Raw genomic sequence first — 15972 nt, forward strand, 5'->3', positions numbered from 1 at the left:
TTATGGGGTTAGGTGTTGTTTCCATAGTAATTAGAAACCTCTGTCTTCAATTTGGATCATAGATCATAGACCCAGCAATTTCTGCACTGAAATCATCTTCAAAATCCAAGCCTGATATAGATAACAGAAAGCTACGAGCAGAAAGCTATATTGACTTACCTATGTTCTATCGTTATAATTAACACTCTCCCCAAAAAACAAAAAAAAATCATACAACTGGTAAGGTTTTTTGTTACAATGAAATATCTCCCCTGGGACACTAATATTCTTTCAGGGAATTTCTTCTTCCTTTGATTTAACTTAAGCCAGTGAGCCAGGTTCTTCCCAAAAGGCAAATTAAGAAGGCCTGTTAACTCTTTCCATGTGCCCAGCTTCAAGAAATCTCAGCAAAGCCATTAATATTGTTTTGCCCTAGGCTTTATACTTTTTTAAAAGTCAGCTGTCATTTTCGAAGCAATCCAGAATAGCACACTCAACCGAACCCTGGAGCTTTGGAAATGCTAATGCCCTCCATCAGCAACGACCTTGCCGCTGGGAGGTGATTTAGGCGGTGGGCAGAAAGGGGCGCACTAGCTTTATCACACTGGTTTACACCATCGGCTTCAGAAATTGTGTGAGAGAAGAATAATCAATAGTGTGTTAAGGCCAACCTCGAGGAATGCCAAGACAAAGTGCTCCCGCTTTGCAAAGTGCTGAGTGGAAGGAGAACTTTTGAATACAGCAAAGGAGAAATCAGCTGTAGTGGTAAAACTAAATGAATTGTGTCTCAGGGTGGAATTCGTCATTGGGAATGGCACTCAGGAGCCCTTGCGTACTTCAGTGGAATCCCATAATATGCCTGATGAAAAACGCTTGTTTTGGAGTTAAACAACACAGAGTCAAATAACAAAACCAGAAGGAATGCATTCCAAACACACACGTGTACTTTAAGAACTGGATGACAGCGTCCCGAAAAGTTTACTGAAAGAAGTATCCAGGGTAGAATCATCTCCTGTGTAGAAACGGAAGAAACGCAAAGTTGAACTTCATCAAAACTTCCGGAAAATGGGGCTTCCCTGGTGGCGCAGTGGTTGAGCGTCCGCCTGCCGATGCAGGGGACACAGGTTCGTGCCCCGGTCCGGGAAGATCCCACATGCCGCGGAGCGGCTGGGTCCGGGAGCCATGGCCGCTGAGCCTGCGCGTCCGGAGCCTGTGCCCCGCAACGGGAGAGGCCACAGCAGTGAGAGGCCCGCGTACCGCAAAAAAAAAAAAAAGACTTCCTGAAAATATTACTGGATTTCCTGTAATTCTGTCAAAGGGATTATCTCTTGATAACCAGCAGAGAGTGCGAAGCTTCTAAAATTGGCAAAGGAGGTATCCCCACACCACCCTGAGTAAAACCACTGTGGAAAAGAACTAGCAGCTTGGTCCCTGAGATCATTACAATAGAATGTTTGATTTCCCCTGGCAACCCTAATTGTGTCATGAACAGCTGTCAACAACAAAATTAGAGGAAACTGTCATTATAGAGAAATTATCCACATTTGCTTGTCCTATTTCCACATCACTGCTCAAGCGAGTGTTTTCAAAGAATTCTTCTATTAGAGGTTTTCATTACTCAAAGAGGAGACACTCAAGTTATTGGCCTTATATGCTATACGTGAAATACATTTGTCACAGTAACAAGAATCCCAAACGAATGTTTCTTGAATGCCAAATTCAAGTACATGAAAATGTCTGGGACATAATTTCTTTAATCCTGAAATCATCCTATGAGGTAACTATTACAATTCCTACTTTTAATACAGTCCATTCTCATTATTTGCATAGTTGTGTTCTGTGAGTCGCCACAAACCCTGAATTAGCAAATACTGAACCGTTGCTCCTACTAGAAATACAGGGTTAGGTTCCTGCAACCTTTTAGTCACATTTTCTTCAACCAGTCAATCCATAACCTTGTTTTAGGCGTGTCTCTCCTGAAAGACACCTTACTTGATACATATCGTTGATACGTTAACATTGAACTCACAGCCAAGTGCACTGTAACTCATGCCTGAATTAAGTTTATCTAACACACAGTTTTCTCCGAAAGGCACATCAGAGCCTTAGGAACACTAGACAGCACTTTAGCCCTACGGCCGCGGGCTGTTTTATACTGGGAAATCACCAAGTAAAACACGACCACAAAGAGACGTGCGTTTACAGCTTGAGAGCCGAAGCAAGAAGGCGCAGCTTCTCCTTGTTGCAGCTGTGAACATGCGCTTTGCCGCTCTCCCCATGTCTGCAGAAGTGTTTTGAGTGTTGATTTGGGGATTACAAATTAATTTTAGTGAATACAGTCTTCCCTCGGTATCTGCAGGTGATTAGTTCCAGGAGCCCCCGCAGATCTCAAAATCACATTTGATCCGAGTTTGTTTAAATTTGCAGATGCGAAACCCATGGATACGGAGAGGGTCCACTGTAGGCAAATTCACAAAAACGGAATCTGTAAATAATGAGGATTGACTGTATACGTAGAAAATAAGAGTCAGGCCATAAGTCAGTCACTCTGTATCTGACGGAGTAATTCTGTTTCATTGGTGCTTGTATTTGTTTAAGTTTCAAGATCAGAGTTTTTTTGGAGGTAAGAGTTCCATGAAAAATGTGGAAGCCAGTGCACTGAATGCTTTGGCGTCATAATCTTAGGAAGAAACTCACTGTATAACTTTCGTAACCTTTCAATGGTTCTTCCAGGTCTTTCAGGGATGTGGCCAACCCAAACCTGCTCCAGCCCTCAGATCTGCTCGCTCAGCTCCCGAAAATTTTAATACACGGTTCAGGCCTTACAATCCTGAGGAAAGACCAACCACTGCTGCAGGCACAAGCTTGGACCGGCTGGTGAGTCCTCCCGTTGCGGTTACTTTCTGTTACCAGGGTTATTCTTTAGAAGACGTGATGGGATTCTGAAAAAGCTGGTGGTAAAAGTCATCTCATTCTTACGTCTGCTCCTGGTCTTAATTAGAATATTGAAAAGTAATGAGATCTTCCTTTTAGGTCAAGAATTAGATTATTTAAGAAGTCTTATCACTATTAATCCACTCATACAATGGCCAAATTTTCAACTCCATATTTCTTCTGAAATATTAATTTGGAGATTAAGTTCCTATATCTTCCAGAGATATAACTACAATAGCACATTTTTTATTCAACTGCTTCAGTTATTTATTCAATTATGATACAATGTAACTTTATCATGAATGTTCCTTATATGTAAAGTTTCTGTTTGAAAAATCTTGCCAAGAGACCCCAAATCAATACTACTACCATTTTTTTTCTTTTTTATGTGTCTTTAAAAGTTGGAATGCTTAGAAATAGTCACTCTTTGATCCATTTAAACGTGTGTCAGGGGACCGAACATCTATCATTGAAGCAATTTACTTGGCGATTACAACCATAAATATAGTAAACGCAATTGTTAATGTGTTTCAAACATCAAATTTTGCTATAAAAAATGAAAAGCTCATAATTTCAAGGAAATACTGCCATCGTTTTCAATACAATTTATAGCACTATAAACAATTTATATACCTGTAATTGTTAGTGCCGTTAATGTTGCTTCGCCAATTATCTTGATGTAAAATTAACAAATCAAAGCCTTAAGGTCATAAAACACTTGAACCACATCTGATTATGTCACATAAACTCAGATCTCAAGGGTTTCTGGTTATGAAAATACTTTTATTAGTCACTGTTATAAATTACTGTATCATTTTAGCTAATATCCTTCTATAGTATAGAACTTATAAGATTCAATTGGTAGCATTTGGCCTCATACTAAGTACATCTCAGCATTTCTGTCTATAAAAATCAAATGTGCTTACAACACAAAGACCTGTCCACGAAGTGTCAAAGTGAAGGGGTAAGTGGAGTCATTAACCGCTAAATTGTTATAAACTTATTACTGTTCATTAGCAAATAAAACCCCCTCTTCGGTGTAGGTTTTGAAAAAGGGATCATTTGGGTAATTGCTTCAACCTTGTACTTTACCTTAGTTATATCTATTCTCTATTCACAATTTCAGGAAAAGTTTAAAATTAGTCACCTTTTCTCTTTTAAACAAACAATTAGATTCCACCAAACAACCAGCCAGTTGTAAAGAAATGGTGGTTTCATTAGATTCCATTGTTTGGATTTTTATTTTACAAATTCCTTTGTATGTCAAGGTCCTTTTAACCAGAGCACCATTTGTGAGTAGGGGTTTGACCTCCGTCTCTCTCGCCCCTTTGTTTCTTGTTTTTTGCTTTTCCTATTTCAGTTGGCTCTAACTTAGTTAATGAAACAATTCAGGCTTTTCAGAATTTTTATGAACTCTCATATCAGAACTGGGCACAATGCAAGATGAATAAGTTTTAGAGACCTGCTGTACAACCATTGTACTGCAGACAGCAGTACTGTATCGGTTAAGAGGCTAGATCTCAGGTTAAATATTCTTACCTCAGGAAAATAAAATTGGAAATCAAATGGAGTATATTATCCACTTAGTTAAAACTGCATTGATTTTGAACACTATAGTGACATCTATGACTACTAATTAATTTTTTTGCCTTTGAAACAGAAGCACAGTATTCTTTCCTACCAGGAGAAACACACACACACACACACACACACACACACACACACACTCAAACAGGGGAAGTAGAACAAGAAAAATGCTTTTCTCAAGGCAACGGTATTTATACAATTCAGTACAGCTTGAATTAAACATCAACACTTTGAGAATTTCACAGGATGTTTAAAATCTAGTAGATATGAAAATTGGGATTTGAATCTTTTATAAAGGAACTTCACTGGTCATCCTCAAAGTGCCCCAAATACAAGGGTCTTGAGGAATCTTGGCAAATAGGAAAGTGAGTTAGGATCTTCTAGTTTACGCACCCCCAAGATACATTGAATCATTTTTTAAAAGAATTAGTAATGGTTAATCATATGATCATGCGAAGAGGACCAAACTCAAGGTACATAAGGACCGGAGTGAGTGCAGAAGAATTTAAATCAATAAGCCAATTTTATTCTAAAATATTCTCTGACAGCATATGGTACCTACTTCCTCGTAGGTGTGGCTCCAGGCTCTATCAGGGAGAATGGCAGTTTTGTTAATTTTTTATTCAGTTAAATACTGATTCCTTCCCAGATTGTAAGAATTAGCGATTTGTAATTCACAGCCAGCCATAAACCTACCTGGAGATACTTTCCCAGCCCCTGAGACCAAGGGACTGTTTCCACGTAAAAAGGAGCTATACGGAGTTATTCTCGAGACACACAAGCTAATTCCGAAGCTAACATCAGAATCTCCGTTTTGCGGCCGTTTATTCCCCCAAATCTTTCGTCCCTTTGCAGGTTCAATATAGTTCTGAGTAGTGGAAAGGTTGGAGCAGTTACCTTGGCCAGACAGTGCTGTGCAACAGTCAGATAAAATCATCTTCAAGATACACGCAGAGGTGATAGGTCCTGATGGGTCTGCCATATATCACTGCTTATTTGGAAAGTTTATGAACAAGTCTCAGGTTACCTACTCCTGTTTTAATTTTCCCCTGAAAAGATGTTTCCTGAATATTTATAAGAAGCATGTGTCCCAGAAAAGAAGGATAATTGGAAAAGACTCCCTTTAATTTCTCTCAGTGTTTCAGCAGAGAAAATGCTTCAAAAGATAGCATCCCAAAGACCATCCCAATCACCCCACCCCTTTTGCCAAAAAAAAATCTTAGCTATAAAGCTCTCGGAGAGTTGCTTCTTACTACCATTTAAAATTAGTACCTGTGGCATTAACTTTGGGATCTGTTGGTAAATGCTCTTATACCAGCTATTATAAAGCAAATTTTTATGTGAAGTGGTAGTTATGGGGTTTGTTTTAGAAATAAATCTCCTAATCCCAAACTAGGTAAGCCACTGCTAAAACTTACATAAAGTAATTGAAAGCAAAACAAAACTCTCTCTTAAAAATCTATCAGTTCCATCATTTAACCTCTTACTACATTTATAAGGAAGTTGTCAATTCTTTTATATCACTAGGAAACATTCCATGTGTTCCTTCAAAGTTATATGGGCATAAAAAACAGTTTAGGTGTAGCTTTCAGACATACTACCCTAAAGTTATTTTTATTATCCAATAATGAATGAATATACTTGTATAAATTCCGCTTCTGACGGAAAGCTGACTCCTCAGAGAATACTGAAGTCCTTCCTGCCAGCAGCCATGGTTTGTTCAAGAAATGAACAAATGCCATTAACTAACTTGATTCACAAACTGGTCCATTGTCATCTGTCTCTTCCTGTCACCAACACTCACCCTAGCAGTCCTCCTGTCCCAGCCCACTGTTACTGATTTGCAATTAAATAGACCAGAGGTGGTTATTTGAAATCAGGAAGAGATTGGTTCTCTTCCTTTTTTCTTAAATTTATACCCTGTGAATTCTCTTAAATAATGTGGTGTGAAACAGTGATTTCTTTAAGGAAAATTCCACTAGAACTTCACGGAGAGTACAGTGTGTAAAAATAAATCAACACAAAGTAGCTTGATTTTAAGATCTGAGCATACCACCCTGTTGGTTAGTTGTACAGCTCAGAATATTACAACACAACATGCTCTACAGCTCCTGGACACACTTGGGCAGGGAGTGTCTGTTATTTTATTCCTGCTGATTCGTTAGAGCAAAAATATACTGTAAATTATGTGTCTTAGAGAAATATATTTTCTTAAAGTAGATTAAAAAAAACCCTAGACTTGGAAGTTAATTCATCAAGTTGTCAATGAGTTAGACCAGTGAATCTCCAGTAAGTATTCAACATCATACCATGTGTGTGCAGACTCTCAAATATTCTACTGCTCATTCTGAGGGAGTCGGGGGTGGGGATGGGTGGAATGCCAGTCTGCAACGCTAAACGTTATACCTGTGCTGTGCTATTATGTATAGAATAATCTCTCTTTCTTTTTCCTTTGAATTTGTTTTCCTCTTGCTTCCCAGAGGATTGTGTGGAGGACAATGCAACATAGTGTAAGCTTTGGTCTTCTTCTTCTTCTCATCCCCATTTGTCTTTGTATGGTCATTCCGGAGAGTTTCTGAGAAATCCCACCTCCACTTCCTCCTTCCAGATTGTCTAGAGAGAGAACACTGAACACTGTACCTGACCAACGGGTTTAAGAATGTCCTCTCTGCTTGGTGTTTATGGTTAACAACCACTTGGTATTCTTTCTCAATGGCAAGGTTTTCAATCTCAGCTTTGTGTAAGACTAGCTCATCTGGTGGCTGATTTGAATTCTGTCCCAATGTTCTGACTGTGTATAGTCTGCCTGAAAAACTTGCTCTTCCCTGATAGAACATATTGGCTTTTTTCTTCTGTGCTGAGTGAATAATTACCTCCCTAATAATGACAACAAACCAACAGCAGCTCTCATGCATAAGGAGCTAAGTTTTCCACTAGCTGGGACACAGAGAATTTAGGGGGGTAAGAAAGAGTTTGTGGTATAGCTTGTTTACTCTTTGTTTTCCTACTTGAATTTACTGATATCTTTTAGAGCATTTAGGGAGAAAGCATTGGATATTTTTTACTACCAAGCGGTTTGTACTGGGGGTGAGGATAGGCACAGCCAGGTTATCCTACCTGACTTTAACTTACATATTAACTGTAATAAATTACATATTAACTGTAATAAACAGACAGTTAAGTTATCCAGTGGTTTTCATAATACCACTCTGTGCTGGTGCTACCACTTCATAAAGACCTGAACCCTCCATAGCATCATGGACCCAGAAGAGAAGACGCCTCTCACCTGATGAGCTCATTGATTCATGTAGCACACCTATGATGTCATGGTGCTACATGTCTGCCTGGCCTTAAATTTAGGCAGTGGCAACACTGTGTCTAATTTTCCTCCTTTAATATTCATTTGTTTAAAAGAAAATGTCCTCTGAGTGGTATCCCTATTTATCATTCCAGCTCTCTGAGCCCAGGGCAGTTTGGATAAGGTAAGAAAGTTAAGAGGTATATCTGAAACAGGAGTACTCTGGAAGGGAAGATCTTGAGGAAGGAACAGGGAAGGCAGATAGCTCAAGGTCTCCTGGTGCTAAATGGAAAGTGGGAGAAGGAAGCATCAGTGGTAGGACAAGTCAGGGTTCTATTAGTTTGGACCCACTGATACAACTTGACTAGCTCCAGTTGACAGTGTGTGCTTGCCCTCCCCAACATTCTCTTGGTACCTCCAGGTTTTCCAGCGGTTGAACTAGTCCAATCTCCTTGTCTGATGGTTATTATGACCCTTGTAGTTTCCCCGAAAAAGAATGATGTCCTAGAACATACTGGAAAGAATGTAAAGCATAATATCATCCCCACCCACTCCCCACGTGTGCTGGACTTCCCCGCTTGTCTCCTATAAACTTCTTTAGCTGGGCCCCCAAGCTCGTATGTTTATTATTGGATATGGTTCTTGCAAAAACACAATGCAATTTCTGAAATGTATTGGTGTGCCATTGGTGACAAATATGTTGTTAATATTAATACGTATAAATTTAAGTACCTGTAAAACATCATCAAGCTATACCCTTTATCTTATTGTTCAGAAACGAAGTGGACAAAGCAACTCACATCCTGGCACCGTTTCCTGCCTGATGGTTAATCCCAGCTTCAGAGTAAAATGTTGGTCTTAAAAATGTTCTTCCATGCCTCTTCGGGACCATTTGGTGTGATTTAGGAAGTCTTAGCTGTAAGGATGCGGGAAACTGTCTGTTGTTCATTTTAAATTGCCATGGCATTTCACTGTCACCTCAAAGGATTCTGCATCCGGCTAAATCCACTATTTTGCATTTCAAAAGGATGTCAGGCTGTGGTTAAGAAACTGCTTTATTATCTAGAGCCTCAGCCACTGTCTTTAGGTGACACTGATATTTTCCATTTTCCACCTCAACACAGACACGCAGACACACACAGAGACACACACACACACACACACCTCTCAGTCTTTGCTTGGCCTGAACAGGAGAAACTAAAGCCTCCGTAACAACAGTAAACCAGATTCTGCTCTTTAATTAGTTTTCTAAAGATAAATGGGTCAAGGCCAGATTGGCTTTCAGCCTCTGCTGCAGCTGAATAAATTATGCCCCATTCACCCCAGCAAACAAACAGCTACTGCTCCATCCACTTCAGATTTGGAACTGCCCAGTCCTGCCTGAACTTGCTTTATCTATTTGCTGCAAAACCCCACTGAGACACCCTAGTTTCATTTTCAATGAACCCTTGGCAACAACAGCAGCAAAATGCAGCGAGCTTTCAAAGCAGGGAGAAAATACAAAGCGTTAAAACCAAGCCACCCAAGTTATTTGATCTCAGTTTCTGCCCTTCTCTGGGCATCACCAACAGCGTGTGGTGGCAGAGGGAGCCTCCCAACACAGGCTTCTGTAGGAGGCTTGTGGTTGGTGAAGCCCAAGTGGGGAATGTCGTTAAGACACACATGTACAATGATGGCTTATCTCCAGGATATTCTGCTTATTCCATGGGCTTGGAGGAAGCACAAATCTCATTCAATGATATACACTGTTGGAAACCTAAATGGAATGCCTGCCCCTTATGTGGAATTTTCAGCTCCCACCCAGTGGACAGTGGACTATTTTTACATCCTTGGGAAGCTCTTCTTTCAGGAATGTGGAAGCACAGTGAAATCAGAAGCATAGACCTTTCTTTCAACTCAGGCAAAGCAGTGTTTAATTGCGGCGGTCGTATACCTTGGGGAGTAACATACCCCACTGGCTGCATTACTCCTTGGGAGATGCGGAAGCCCATTCCGCTCCACTGCTTCAAGACACGTTCAGAGACTCACGTGGATTCCAGCAATGAAATGAAGTCATGCCGCACATGTTAAAGGGGGAAAACTTTTGCACAGCTTGCTTTAGGTATAAGTGGTCTGAAATCATTTGGGGGGTAATTTTACCAGCAAAACCATTTTCAACTCTATTTTTAAACTCTCCTTTGTCCTCAGAAACATTTAAGCAAGAGCTTTGCTGACCTCTAGGTCACAAAAGTAAAATGTTACACTTTCAGACCCCAGATATGGCTGTACAGGTTTTACGTCTATTCTATGGTACGTTGATATGCTTATTTTCCCCTTCAGACATGAAAATGTCTGTCAGAATTCCTGACTTCAGCTAAACCCAAAACGATGCATTCTATGGGTATCAATCAATCATGTATTTATCGAGTTCTCCTCTCTTGAGTAGCACTTAATAAAACTAACTAGCATGTACATTCTCCATCATCACATGTTGTTAGTGCTAGCATCATCAAAAAGGCAAGAGTTACTGTTTGCAAAAAAACATTGTTTATCAAACCAGTTAGATACACCGTGTTTCCTCCAGGGAATAGTATCCCGTATAGAGCCCCATAAAACGTTAGCCTACAGGAAGTAGGAATTTGATTTTGCAATCTGAGATAAACTACACCAATAAAGAATATATGGAAGGCTGTAATGAACATTTTGGTCCATGACTCTTTTTGAATTATGGCTTTCTCAGAGTATATGCCCAGTAGTGGGATTGCTGAGTCATATGGTAGTTCTATTTTTCGTTTTTTAAGGAACTTCCATACTGTATCAATTTATATTCCCACCAACAGTGCAGGAGGGTTCCCTTCTCACCACACCCTCTCCAGCATTTACTGTTTCTAGATTTTTTGATAATGGCCATTCTGACCGGTGTGAGGTGATACCTCATTGTAGTTTTGATTTGCATTTCTCTCATAATTAGTGATGTTGAGCATCTTTTCGTGTGCCTCTTGGCCATCTGTTTGTCTTCTTTGGTGAAATGTCTGTTTAGGTCTTCTGCCCATTTTTCAATCGGGTTGTTTGTTTTTTTTGATATTGAGCTCCATGAGCTGTTTGTATATTTTGGAGATTAATCCTTTGTCCATTGTTTCATTTGCAAATATCTTCTCCCATTCTGAGGGTTACAATAGCCAGGACATGGAAGCAACCTAAGTGTCCATCAACAGATGAATGGATAAAGAAGATGTGGCACATATATACGATGGAATATTACTCAGCCATAAAAAGAATTGAGCTATTTGTAGTGAGGTGGATGGGCCTAGAGTCTGTCATACACAGTGAAGTAAGTCAGAAAGAGAAAAACAAATACCATATGCTAACACATATATATGGAATCTAAAAAAAATGGTACTGATGAACCTAGTGGCAGGGCAGGAATAAAGACGCAGGCATAGAGAATGGACTTGAGGACACGGGGTGGGGGAAAAGGGTAAGCTGGGACGAAGTGAGAGAGTGGCATGGACATATATACACTACCAAATGTAAAATGGATGGCTAGTGGGAAGCAGCCGCATAGCACAGGGACATCAGCTCAGTGCTTTGCGATGACCTAGAGGGGTGGGATAGGGAGGGTGGGAGGGAGACGCAGGAAGGAGGGGATATGGGGATATATGTCTGCATATGGTTGATTCACTTTGTTGTACAACAGAAACTAACACAGCATTGTGAAGCAATTATATTCCAATAAAGTTGTATAAAAAAATATTTGGAAGGTATGTTAACAAATGAATCATCATCGACCAAATATGCACATTGAAAACATTAAACAACCGTAGCATCTTTGAGCTAGGCCGTATCCGATAGCTTGCTCTCCTTTCTTAAGCCAGAAGTCTTTGCCCATACCTTAAACAAATTAAAGAAAAACATTGCCAGTTCTGAACTGATCAGATGAAAAAGTTCATCTGCACACTCATTCCCGTTACTTGTCCTTATTCATCTATGTAATATGTGTTTTCAGTGACCTGATTATGAAAGCCTGAGTACACAAGCCGTACTAAACTGCCCTAATCATACCATTTAAAATATGTGTTCATGAGAGGTATCAGTGGACATAGCTCTTTCATTAAATTATTGAGCAGCTTATGGAAAAGCTGCAGTCAGTTTTTCCCATAGCTGTCTGAGATATTTGCACCATAACTCCACAACTCCCAGATGTGACGTTCACGCTTACGAGAAATAGAGCTGAAGAAATGGGATTTTTCATAAATACCAGTTTTGATGCATTTGCTGTATAATCAATCAGCTTTTAACTGACTCTGGGGCCCATGGAATACATTTTAAAGCACTGGGAATTGGGCTGTTCCCATAACATACTTGGACACTCTTTACTGCGAGCGATAAACCTCGGGCATAAACATTGTAGAGAAAACCAGATGAAAAGAAACCTGTTTGAGTGAAAATTGACTTCCCTTCATAAATGCTGAAGGTAGATAGAAACGTATCTTCAATGCACAATAATTTTATTACTTAAGCTCATTCACGGTTATTATTGTCAAAGGCTCTGACTTCATGGGTATTTTCTTGCATCTAAAAGACTGGCCAAGCTATTAAAACAGACAAACAAAAAAAGACAAGTTGACAGTCAATGAACGAACCAGCTGCTGTAACAGGACCACTATATTGCTGGCTAACAAATAATTTTTTGGAAGTTGGGTTTGTGTAATATCTTTAGAAGCTTTTCCAACATTCTGTTGATCTGGAGGGGCCAAGCCAGGCACTGAAGCAACTACAAACAACCCCCAAAATGGCTCAGAAAAACACAGGTTTATTTCTTGTTCGTAGCAAGTGTCCGCCGTTCGGTTGGCTGCGGGTCAGCTACACGTGGTCGTCACCCTCACTCCAGGACACGGGGTGACAGTCAGCCATTATCTGGAGCTTTGCCTGTTACAGCAGCAGGGGAAAGAGAGACCGTGAGTCTCCACCTGGAAGGGACACAGCACAATGTTTCCATCTGGTCGACCAAAGCAGGTCACGTGACCAAGCCTGCTGTCCAGGAGGCAGGGACGTATGTCCCTCTGTGTCTCACACAGACTGAAAATGGACACGTTTGTGAACAGAAATATTATCAACCCCAAATACAGATGACCAAGGCAAGATTTTTAAATCGATAAAAATCTATTCATTACTCTCTGAGACAAACCTTTCATGAAAAACAAAGAGAAATTCATCATTCATTCAACATATATTTACTGTGCTGTAATATGGACCAAGTATAAGTGGCTAGAACATAATCAAAGAGCTCACAACACTTTGGGCGATGGCAGATCAAGCTAGCTCTCATTTAAATCAGACCATGGTCAGGTGAAGATTGCATTTAAAAGTTTTTAGAAATCTAAGGGAATTCTAAATCCTTGTTACAAAGGGAGTGTCTACATTGCCCTAGGAAACAGCATCCCTTTATAAGTCAGGTTGATTTTTAGCATCGGATGGCTATTTCTCCTACCCAAACTTCAAGTTCAATCATCATTCAACCAGAGCAAAGGAGTCCCGCCCCAGTAGCCCACCAAGACAGTGTCTCAAAGGAGGATGTAGAAGCTGTTGCCAATGAGTAGGAGAAAAAGAGCAATAGGAAAACAGAATGAGCAAAGACTTTTTTATTACCGTCATTTAAATGTCTTTCCGATCCAGACTGTGTATTTTTTAAAGGAACCTTCGATACTGAATGTCGTAAGGGCTGCTCTTGTCTGACTTGACGTCATGTGCGCTTAGGCAAACCAATTTTTCTGCTCTTCTCCTTTCTGGGTCAACCTAGTTGGAGCAAATCAAATTGTTCCCCCTCTTTCTTCCTTTCATACATCATCACTTAAGATCACCAAGAATTCGAGTTCCGGAACCTGCCTTTGTCTCCTTTTACAATATCTGTTTATTTCTGAATAGCATTCATGACGGAGAACACTTTTCGCAGGTTAATCAGGGAAAGTGCACAGGCTGACAGCAACAGCAAACTTATCGATTGCAATGAAAGTCTCAGGAATGTGTGTGCCATTGGCTTCTGCGTGGAATTATTTTCAAAATCGTAGAGCTCTGATTCAGCTGGTAGAAAAATTACAATCTAAATTCATAAATTATTTATGTGTAATGAGGCAGGAAAGGAAAACAATGACTTGGTAAGTTTTATTCTAAGGGATTTGAACCTAAGGAAACTCTTCAAAGCAGCCTGAATTCATTGCAATGAAGAACACTCATCCCTGCACTTGAAAAAGCCTAGCGTTTCCTTTGTTCGTTCTTTGCAGCTCCTTGAGTGCTAGAGAAAAGGGGTAAACATGAAGCAGCTAGACCGGCTCTGGGAAGAAAACAGAAAGGTAGCAAACTGCCTTAATTGATCTCCTCACGTAAAATCGAAAAACCCAGGGGCAATCTTTAGTGTGAGACATGTCCTCATGAAAATGTTTCCAGTTACTCAGGAAAATCAAATCTTCTTTATACAGTAGTCTTCAAGGAACAAGAAATATTTTATTAGGATTTTAATGGTGAGGGCTCAAGTGAAAGAAGCTTCATCCTCTCTTGTCAACCTTTATCCTCTCTTTAAAAATAAATAAAATACAATCTCTTTACACTATTTTCATTAAAAAAAAATTTCTTTCTCCATGACTTTGGAGAGTTAGAAGTTAAGTGAGTCCCTAGGAATATTTTTTATTTAATTTTTTTTTTGGAGTATAGTTGATTTAGAATGTTGTGTTAGTTTCTGCTGTACAGCAAAGTAAATCAGTTATACATATACATACATCTGCTCTTTTTAGATTCTTTTCCCATATAGGTCATTACAGAGTATTGAGAAGAATGTCCTGTGCTATACAGGAGGTCCTTATTAGTTATCTATTTTATATACAGTAGGGTGTATATGTCAATTCCAATCTCCCAATTTATCCCTCTCATCCCCCTTTATTGGAATATTTTTTGAAGACGCTGATTTGCATAACTCTGAGCATGGTACGCCAAGGAAGGATTGTGTGTGGGGGGGGTGAGTGGGTGAGTGTGGGTGTTTATTTTTTAATAACAGTACACTCCTTGTGCCCAGTAATAATAGGTGAACCACCCAGAGATTTGTTACAGTGATTGGACCAAGTGTAAGCACCAATTTCCAGGGCTCCCTCAGGCCCTCTCCTCATGTCCCATCCTAAACTTTACCTCCCACAGAGAAGAGCCACTGCCCCGGGCCTCCTGGAGGAGGAGAAGGGGACGATGGGATAAGAGGACTCTTTTCAGAACAGTCTTCAAATCTTACATATTTTTACTGATTTTTTCTTTTTTTTGGTAGGTTTGCTCTGTCAGTTACTGGGAGAGTTATTTCACTAGGCAGGAAGATTGATCTGTTTTTCCTTGTAGTTCTATTTTGTTTTTTTATATTTTGAGTCTGTATTTCTAGTTACAAGTTTAGCTTCTATGCAAATAGAGCTTGTCATCATTATATAGGGATCCCCCTTCTCTAGTAGTAGTAGTTGTTTGCCTTAAAGTCTATTTCTTTCTTTCTTTCTTTCTTTCTTTTTTTTTGATGTGGACCATTGAATTTGTTACAATATTGCTTCTGTTTTATGTTTTGGTTTTTTGGCCATGAGACCTGTGGGATCTTAGCTCCCTGACTAGGGATGGAACCTGCATTCCCTGCATTGGAAGGCAAAGTCTTAACCACTGGACCACCAGGGAAGTCCCAGTCGATTTCTTTCTGATAATAGCATAGATACACCAGATTTTTTCTTTTACTAGTATTTGACTGACATATCTCTTTCCACATTTTCACTTTCAACCTTTCTGAACCCTTATGTTTAAGATATGGCTCTTGTAACCATCACATGGCTGGTTTTATATTTAAATCCAGACTCGCAATATTCATACTTTAACTGGTGCATTTAGTTCATTTAAATGCACTAGAAAAACTAAGATGGTTGAGTTTATTTCTTCCATCTTGTTTTGTGATTTCTATTTGTCTCATCCATTCCAGACTTATTTTTGCTTCTTTCTTGTGGACTGATTGAGGATTTTTGTCTCATTCCACTTTTTTTCTTTTAGTGTTTGGAATCTAAATACTTTTTTTAATTCAATTAGAAAAATGGTTACTCTTGAATAGAATGGTTACCAATAAAATGGTTACTCTTGAAATTTTAGCATGTGTCCTGACTTAACACAGTCTGAGCTTAATCAATCAATCA

The 15972-nt window shown here is 39.6% G+C and overlaps 1 protein-coding gene across 6 annotated transcripts in view; it reads left to right on the forward strand.

Moving 5' to 3' along the window:
• Nucleotides 1-15972, forward strand: part of GPC6 (glypican 6) — a 1079647-nt gene that overhangs the window by 981092 nt on the left and 82583 nt on the right. For all 6 annotated transcript variants that reach the window (XM_079902538.1, XM_079902543.1, XM_079902542.1 and 3 more), the window contains one exon: nt 2713-2856. In XM_079902538.1, the coding sequence (XP_079758664.1) occupies nt 2713-2856 (144 nt within the window). The remainder of the gene's footprint in view (nt 1-2712; nt 2857-15972) is intronic.

Source organism: Stenella coeruleoalba (genome assembly GCF_951394435.1).
Source record: "Stenella coeruleoalba genome assembly, chromosome: 18".
NCBI classification, from domain to species: Eukaryota; Metazoa; Chordata; class Mammalia; order Artiodactyla; family Delphinidae; genus Stenella; species Stenella coeruleoalba.